Source organism: Sinocyclocheilus rhinocerous, unplaced genomic scaffold (assembly GCF_001515625.1).
Source record: "Sinocyclocheilus rhinocerous isolate Xijiao unplaced genomic scaffold, SAMN03320098_v1.1 scaffold3693, whole genome shotgun sequence".
Lineage (NCBI taxonomy): Eukaryota > Metazoa > Chordata > Actinopteri > Cypriniformes > Cyprinidae > Sinocyclocheilus > Sinocyclocheilus rhinocerous.
Window position 1 is genome coordinate 164021 of NW_015630705.1, and position 8219 is coordinate 172239.

At 40.3% G+C, this 8219-nt stretch overlaps 3 protein-coding genes across 4 annotated transcripts in view; 2 read left to right on the forward strand and 1 right to left on the reverse strand.

Annotated features, from left to right (window-relative positions):
- tbc1d8 (TBC1 domain family member 8) overlaps positions 1-3609 on the forward strand; it is a 36887-nt gene extending 33278 nt beyond the window's left edge. Inside the window, exons 19-20 of the mRNA XM_016553224.1 lie at positions 529-629; positions 2043-3609. Of these exons, the coding sequence (XP_016408710.1) occupies positions 529-629; positions 2043-2369 (428 nt within the window). The 3' untranslated portion in view covers positions 2370-3609. The remainder of the gene's footprint in view (positions 1-528; positions 630-2042) is intronic.
- Positions 3610-3691: 82 nt separating this feature from the next.
- Positions 3692-6427, reverse strand: rpl31 (ribosomal protein L31). Of its 2 annotated transcripts, none has more exons than XM_016553220.1 (5): positions 6388-6427; positions 5227-5327; positions 5028-5153; positions 4847-4959; positions 3692-3762 (listed from the first exon to the last, which is right to left on the reverse strand). In XM_016553220.1, exons 2-5 carry the CDS (start codon positions 5325-5327, stop codon positions 3731-3733), a joined length of 372 nt encoding a protein of 123 aa, XP_016408706.1. In that variant the 5' UTR covers positions 6388-6427; the 3' UTR covers positions 3692-3730. The 2 variants fall into 2 exon arrangements, with proteins under 2 accessions (XP_016408706.1, XP_016408705.1); XM_016553219.1 differs by lacking the exon at positions 6388-6427 and adding an exon at positions 5882-5944.
- A 608-nt stretch (positions 6428-7035) lies between these two features.
- cnot11 (CCR4-NOT transcription complex, subunit 11) overlaps positions 7036-8219 on the forward strand; it is a 4960-nt gene continuing 3776 nt past the window's right edge. The window contains exons 1-2 of the mRNA XM_016553235.1: positions 7036-7138; positions 7513-7867. Of these exons, the coding sequence (XP_016408721.1) occupies positions 7552-7867 (316 nt within the window). The 5' untranslated portion in view covers positions 7036-7138; positions 7513-7551. The remainder of the gene's footprint in view (positions 7139-7512; positions 7868-8219) is intronic.

Below are 8219 nucleotides of genomic sequence, written 5' to 3' on the forward strand. Positions count from 1 at the left end.
TGTGTGTGTGAGAGTGAGTGTGAGAGTGAGTGTGTGTGTGAGAGTGAGTGTGTGTGAGCGAGTGTGTGAGAGTGAGAGTGTGTGTGAAAGTGTGAAAGTGTGAGTGTGTGAGAGAGTGAGAGTGTGTGAGAGTGAGTGTGTGAGAGAGTGTGTGAGAGAGAGTGTGTGTGAGAGTGTGTGTGTGAGTGAGTGTGTGTGAGTGTGAGAGTGTGTTTATGAGTGAGTGTGTGTGTTTGTGTGTGAGTGTGTTTATGAGTGAGTGTGTGTGTTTATGAGCGAGTGTGTGAGTGTATGTGTGTGTTTATGAGTGTGAGAGTGAGTGTGTGTGTGTGTGTGTTTGTGAGTGTGTGTGAGTGTGAGAGTGTGTTTATGAGTGAGTGTGTGTGTTTATGTGTGTGAGTGTGTTTATGAGCGAGTGTGTGAGTGTATGTGTGTTTATGAGTGTGAGAGTGAGTGTGTGTGTGTGTGAGTGAGTGTGAGAGTGAGTGTGTGTTTGTGTGTAATGCTGCGCTTCTCGCGTGTCTGAAGGAGAGAGGCAGAGTTATGAAGAGCAGCTGCAGCAGATGCTTCAGGACCTGAGCAGAGGAAAGCAGAAGAACGAGGAGAAGCCTCTTCCTCACATGAACCAGGTGATCCTTCAGCTTCAGAGCTCAGACTGATGCGCTGCGTTTCATCTCTCAGTACATCACTACAGTCACACTCGCGTCACTCTGTTTTTGTAGCACATGCATTAACATAATTCAGCGCGTTAGATGATTCTTCCTCTTAAAAGCACAGTGCACGTGACAAGTAAAAAACATCTACGTTTATTCATTCAGCAGATGCTTTTATCCAAATGAGGATCATCACAAACAAGTTGTCATTAAAGCCAAAATACAGTACATCACGTCATGTTTAAAGTTGCAATAAAGGACAAACAGAACAAATATGTATGTTAAAGCAATAAGCCCCGTGAAGCCGTGGTTTACAGTGAATTTATAACAGCTAAGGAGCGAAGAGAATCAAGGACCGGAACTCTCCGTTTTATAAATGTATTTATTTATTTAAATAAAGGACTCTTCTCATAACTACTGTTTAGGGCTGCAGAAAAAAATCGAATTTTGATTTTTCTGATGAAAATTGTGATCGCAATTTAATTCGTAGGGCTGCACTATTTGGCAAAACTTTGGTCCTTTATATATCAATATGGCTATAAAATGATAATAATGATAATAATATTATTGTTGTTATTGATAGAATAATAATAATTATTATTATTATTACTACTACTATATAAAAATATGTAAATGACTAAAAAATAAAAATATGACTATTGTAATATTTCACTGTGAAATAAAAAAAAAGAGTATTAAAAAATATTATTTTATTTCACATTTAGAACCGTAAAATTACAAAACTAATATTTATCTCCTAATTTCTTCATTTTCAAACATTAAACCATCAAACTCTTATTTTGACAGAAAACGACAAGGAATAAAATATTTATAAATTACTAAATACAAATAAAATAAATATTAATAGTGTAACATTTCACTGTAAAATAAAAAGTGAAGTATTAAAAAACATGATTTTTATTTTACATTCACAACTGTAAAATTGCAATATTAATATTCATTTCTTCATTTTCAAATGTTGAACCATCAGACTTTTATTTTGACAGAAAACGGCAAGGAATAAAATAATAAAAATGTGTAAATTAATAAATACAAATGAAATGAAATATTAATATGGTAATATTTCACTGTAAAATAAAAAAAGTCAAGTATTAAAAAGAACTTTAATTTCTTCATTTTCAAATGTTAAACCATCAGACTTTTATTTTGATGGAAATCCAGGAGCCTTAAAGGTGACGAACAGCAGCGGATCATGAGCTGTGTAAATGAACACAGTGCTGCGCTTCACTATGAAACACACACCGCATATATTTCTGTAAATAAATCTGGCTGCATTGTTGATTTTATTCCTGTACTCCTGAGTGTGAATAGTGGACTCTTAACCCGTCTTGAACTAACGCTTCTGAACGGTGTGTTGTGTCCCGTCAGCACCAGTTCATCCAGTTCTGTAAGACGCTCTACAGCATGTTTCAGGGCGATCCGGGCGAGGCCGAGCTCTTCCAGGCCATCGGGATGGTCACCAGCCTCGTGCTGCAGATCGGAGAGGCTCGACAGAGCGGCGAGAGCCGGAGCGAGGAACACTGGTCAGCCAGCTTCGAGCAGATCCTGGCCTCTTTACTGACCGAGCCGGTGCTGGTTAGCTTCCTGGAGCGACCCGTCCAGCTGAGAGCCAGGATCAGCGCCGCCAAGCCCCGTCAGTACCAGGAGCGCGCCGGGCTGCTGATGATCCAGCACACACACCCACGAGTGCCCTGATCTTCACACAGACGTCTACACAATCCCATGATGCCGCTGGGGGGAGCCGGACTCAACTCAGCTTTACTGAAGGCAATCTGTGTGTGTATCATCAGCAGCACACTTTACTTTGCAGATCTCAAACACATACCAAGTCTGACAGGACTGAACTGTTTACATGTTACTGACCGTATGATCAACTCACATGAAGGAAATACTGATCGTTATTATTATTATTGAACGATTCTGAATCACCAGGCGAATCTGATGCATGCTGAAAGCTTCAGTTAAAATATTTACACTGCTCTTCCTCAGTATTTCCATCTTGTTTTCCAGTACATATATCTAAGCATTCTTAAATCAAGACACATTTACTGGAGACGCACAGCGACAGAAGATATTAAAGGTGAAGTTCTCACAAAAAAAAGTTTAATTTTTGGGTGACCCTTTAAGTCTTGTTTTCTGAAAAAAGCTTAAAACAAAAAATATCTTCCAGTGGGGTCAGAAAAATTCTGGTTTCTCCTTTGAATTCATTGAATTTTTCTGAGCCAGCTGGAAAATGTTTTTTCTTGTTTTAAGCAAAAACTCACTTCATTTCAAAAACAAGATTTGTCATTTTGCCACACACACAAAAAAGAGAATTGTGAATTTTGAGTGAACTGTCCCTTTAAGTCTTATCAAAAAGTGAGTTTAAGCTTAAAACAAGAATATCTTCCAATGGGTTCCGAAAAATAATCTTGTTCTTCCTTTCAATTAACTTCATGTTTTTTCTTGTTTCAAGCAGAAACTCGCTTAATTTTGATACATTTAAAAGAAAACAATACCTCGAATCTTCTCGAATGTCATGATTTTGATGTTTGCTCTGGGACACGACAGAAATACTGAGGAACAACAGCGTTCAAAACATGCAAAGTAAAGCTGGTTTGTTGATGGTCTGTGCTAGATACTGATCTAGTTTCATCACCTAATCACGAATGACATGTGAACGCCTGATTTTCCTTAAATGCACCTCTCAGATCGATGAAGTGCCTTAAACGCAATCAGCCATAGGAGTGATTCTGTGAAACCCAAAGAGTGAATTCACGTTCATGTTCAGTTTCCACTTCTGAGTTGAGTCCTGACCAATCTAGCCGTCGTACTGCGTTTATCAGACTCTCATCAGAAGATGGAGCATTAGATACAATCACACCTCAAGCCTGAATGAATGCACGAGCACCGCTTTAAACCATGTTATTTGCTGATGAGTTTACATGTACTGCTGATTTTATTCTCTACCGTCTCACGTCTATACTCGCACATGCCACAAAACTCATCTGACAAGAAATAAATCATGCACGACAAAATCCTTTTATGTTTTTATTCCAACAAGCATGAAGAGAAACTTAATTTTCATCCACATTTACAGTCTGAAGACCTGCCAACACACAAAACAGAAGAGATGTTTTAACACAAACATGTCATGACCCGAGCACACGTTAATGAGAGTCAGATATGATTAAACATGAGGGACATTAACATGCATGTACCGTGTGAGGACCAATGCATGGAAGCCTGTCCGTCACTGAATTAAACCAAACAAGGAAACTGCGACATTTTATCTCACAACTCTCACCTTTTCTGAGATATAAACTTGCGATTCTGACTTCATAATACACAAATGCATTTTTATATCCTGCGATTCCGACTTTATAACACGCAATTCTGAGTTTATATCTCACAATTGAGAAAAAAAAAAAAAAAAAAAAAATTGACTTTCTCAGAACTAGGAATTTTTTTCCCTCAGAGTTACGAGTTAAAATCTCACAATTCTGACTTTTTTCTTGCAATTGTGAGTTTATATCTTGCAACTGACTTTTTCTCTCAATTCTGACTTTTATAACACGCAACTAACTGCAAGTTATAAAGTCAAAATCTGAGAGAAAATAATATATAGTGTTTTCTTACAATTTCTTACAACGAGTTCTTATCTCGCAATTGAGAAAAAAGACAGAATTGACTTTCTCAGAATTACGAGTTTAAATCTCACAACTGAGTTTCTCAATTCTGACTTATTTTCTGAGAACTGAGATATAAACTTGCACTTCTGACTTTATAACACGCAATTGTGAGTTATAAAATCATAAAGTCCAAATCTGAGAGAAAAAGAGACTATTTTCTTACAATTGTGAGTTTATATCTCGCAATTCTGACTTCATAATACACAAATGCATTTATATATCCTGCAATTCTGACTTTATAACAAGCAATTGTGAGATTATATCTCACAACTGAGAGAAAAACAGACAGAATTGACTATTTCTCAGAACTATGACTTTTTTGTTCTCGGAGTTACGAGTTAAAATCTCACAATTCTGACTTTTTTTTTCTTGCAATTGTGAGTTTATATCACGCAATTCCGAGAAAAACGGTCAAGCGCGACATGTAATCTCACAATTGCAAGAAAGCAAGGTGATTGTGAAGCATGTGTGACTGAGTGAGGGTGCAGCGCTGGTCCTCACCTCTGTAGGTGGTGACGGGGACGTATGTGACGAGGGTGTACAGCTTGTTTGGAGAGTCCTCGTCTTCGTTGCGCTTCCGGGACAGACGCACACGCATGCGGTACGGCACATTCCTGCAGAACACCACACATTACAATCACACAATAGCACCGCGGCAGCCATCGGGACCAGACTCACTCACCGCACGCCTTTGGCCCACACGGCCTTGTTGAGACGGGTGTCGATGCGGACGTCGGGCGTGCCCATCTCCTTCACAGCAAACTTGCGGATCTCCTTCAGCGCGCGAGGAGCTCTCCTCTTGAAGGAGCTGCAGGAGGAGGACAGGTGTTACAGCGCAGGACAGATACAGCGGAGCGGTGGTTCGCTCAGGAGGGACTCACATGCCGTGGATGCGCTTGTGGATGTTGATGGTGTACTCGCGGGTCACCACCTCGTTGATGGCGGAGCGCCCCTTCTTCTTCTCACCCTTCTTAGGTGCCATCTGAACACAAACACTACAGCTTCAGTTTACATTCAGCACAACTCTCCAACCAAAACAACCAGAGAGCTCTCCAGTAACATTACATATGTGACCCTGGAGCACAAAACCAGTCATAAGGGTCAATTTTGTGAAATTGAGATTTATGCATCATCTGAAAGCTGAATAAATAAGCTTTCCATTGATGTATGGTTTGTTAGGATAGGACAATATTTGAAAATCTGGAATCTGAGGGTGCAAAAAAATCTAAATATTGAGAAAATCATCTTTAAAGTTGTCCAAATGAAGTTCTTAGCAATGCATATTACTAATCAAAAATTAAGTTTTGATATATTTACAGTAGGACATTTACAAAATATCTTCATGGAACATGATCTTTACTTAATATCCTAATGATTTTTGGCATAAAAGAGAAATGTATAATTTTGACCCATACAATGTATTTTTGGCTATTGCTACAAATATACCCCAGCGACTTAACACTGCTTTTGTGCTGCAGGGACACATATGATAATGAGTTCTGATTCTACACGCTGATTGGATCAGAGGCTCGCCTCCTGAGTGACGCGCTCTATATTAAAGGAGCGGTTCACTTCTGTTATCATTTAGGAAAAAAATACAATGGAAGTCAATGTCGACCAACAGCCGTTCGGTTCCCAACATTCTTCAGAATATATTGTGTGTGTCCAAGAGAAGAAAGGTTTGTAACGACATGATGAAGAGTAAATGATGACAGAACTCGTATTCTGACGGTTAACTGCATCGATCACGACTGTTCATACACTACACTTTATTAGCGCAGTCTGTCACCTCAGCTCGCGTGTAATACTCCGTTTACTGTGGTACAATCAGAGTAGAGCGCTGCTTTACAGCTTTACTCGAGAGCGACGCTTCAGCATCGAGGCTTTAATCGCGCACACCGGCGTTTTAAACGCGACAAAACGCGTCGCAGCGCTCGATAAGGTGCCTTTGCTCTCAGTTGAGACGCTATGCCGAACTATTAGCCATTTATAACGCGGATGATGCCGGATTTGTGAAGAGTAGATGAGAGGAAGATACTCACTCTGTGCGGAGAATGTGGGAAAGGAAGAGTGGTGGATTATGGGTCAAATACAAGGCGGAACACACGTTCACATCCGGGTCATTTGCTTTCTTCTTTTGTGTGTGTGTGTGTGTGTGTGTTTTTGGATATATTATATATTATTTTTAATATTATGTTTGTACTTAAAACAGTTTTTATTTGAGAACGCAGTTTCTAAGTTCGATTTGGTTTCCGTGTTGAACTACATCTCCCATGATTCCGTGCGCCGCTCAGGAAGTGCTCACGGACACCGGCAGCGCTAACGAGCGGAAGCGAAGAATTATTAGATTCAGATTATCAAACAGAAAGAGTCAAATGATTGGAATATTAAGCAGTGTAATCGTTCATATAAACGTCACATCAGTGCCGGAGCGTCGCCGCGTCTGTTCTAATTAAATATTCATGAGCTGATAAATGAACTCCTCTCAGGTAAATGTTGTTGTTCACTGCTGTCTAATCTTTATAACTATATAATGACTGCAGTAATATCTCCAGATGAACACTTACTGGACTGAAGCAGCTCAGCTTTACTTGATTCTCCATCAATCATGTTTTAGAGTCTCAAATCTGATCCTCAGGATCTTTTGAGGAGCGTTTGTTTCCAGAAGCTTTACTTTCACTGTTCCTCAGCGGAGGAATGATCTTCACAAGCCTCCAGAACATCTCACATCTTCTGAGGAGCCTTTATTTCTTCAGCTCGCAATCAGCGCTGGATTCACTCAGGGGAAAAAAGGTACAAAAGCTGTCACAGGAGCAGTATCTTTTCAAAATGCACACCTTTGTACCTAAAGTGTCCATATTAGTACCTTAAAAGTACATGTTGTTGTCAGTGACTCAGTGTACGTATTATATTTAGTTCCTAAAAGGTACAAAAGTGTGCTTAGTGACAGCTTTTGTACCTTTTAGTCTGAGAGTGTTGCATTGCATTATATGTTTGGATCATCTCATCTTATATTACTGGAGATATAGAGCGACGACTGATGTTTAGATCATTTTATGTCAGCATCTGCTGCACTGTACTGTTATAAAGATCTCACTGATTTACAGCACGAGCATCTGCAGCAGACTCATATTTTTGCTCATCTGTCCTCGTACGTGTCTCTGCAGTTCTCCCGTTGATCCAGTGGCTCGTCTGACTGCAGCATCATGACTCTGGCTCCTAAAGAGCTGTCCAATCTGCTGGGCATCATGTCGGATGACGCCTGCAGCAACAGCTTCGAGCAGCTCTCCACAGCCTTCCACCACTGCTTCGGGAAAGCCGAGCACTTCCGCGTGGGTTCGGTTCTGGTGATGCTTCTGCAGCAGCCCGACCTGCTTCCCAGCGCTCCTCAGCGGCTGACCGCTCTCTATCTGCTGTGGGAGATGTACCGCACCGAGCCGCTGGCCGCTAACCCCTTCGCCGCGGTGTTTGCGCATCTGCTGAACCCGTCGACCGCGGCAGAGGAGCAGGAGACGCTCTCTGGTAGGGCTGCAGCAAACGATTATTATTTAATTAAAAAACTAACACTAGCTTCTCTATTCTTTTTGTATTCTATCTGTTTTCTTTTTAATTATTATTAGGGATGTAACGATTAACCGCGAGCCGGTTGAAAATCAATTCAAATATGTGACGATTCAAATCAGTTGAGATGCTGAACAAATCGCGATACAATTGGAGTTTATATGAATGTGTCTCTGAGGGGAACTGACTGTCTTTAGAAACGTTTAGATGGCATTTTCTTTTCATCTTGCCTCTGAACGATGCATATTAAAGTAGTGTTCATAAGCGCAGCGCTGCTTTGTTTACAGCGGTAACCCAGGAAACACTGTATCAT

Excerpts from the sequence above, each read along its gene's own strand:
- rpl31 (XM_016553219.1), bottom strand. The coding sequence starts at position 5,929 with ATGATAACAGAAGTGAACCGCTCCTTTAATATAGAGCGCGTCACTCAG. Across the intron at positions 5,328-5,881 it reads ATATAGAGCGCGTCACTCAG|ATGGCACCTAAGAAGGGTGA; the intron begins GAGGCGAGCCTC and ends GTTTGTGTTCAG. Across the intron at positions 4,960-5,027 it reads GTGTGGGCCAAAGGCGTGCG|GAATGTGCCGTACCGCATGC; the intron begins GTGAGTGAGTCT and ends GGTGTTCTGCAG.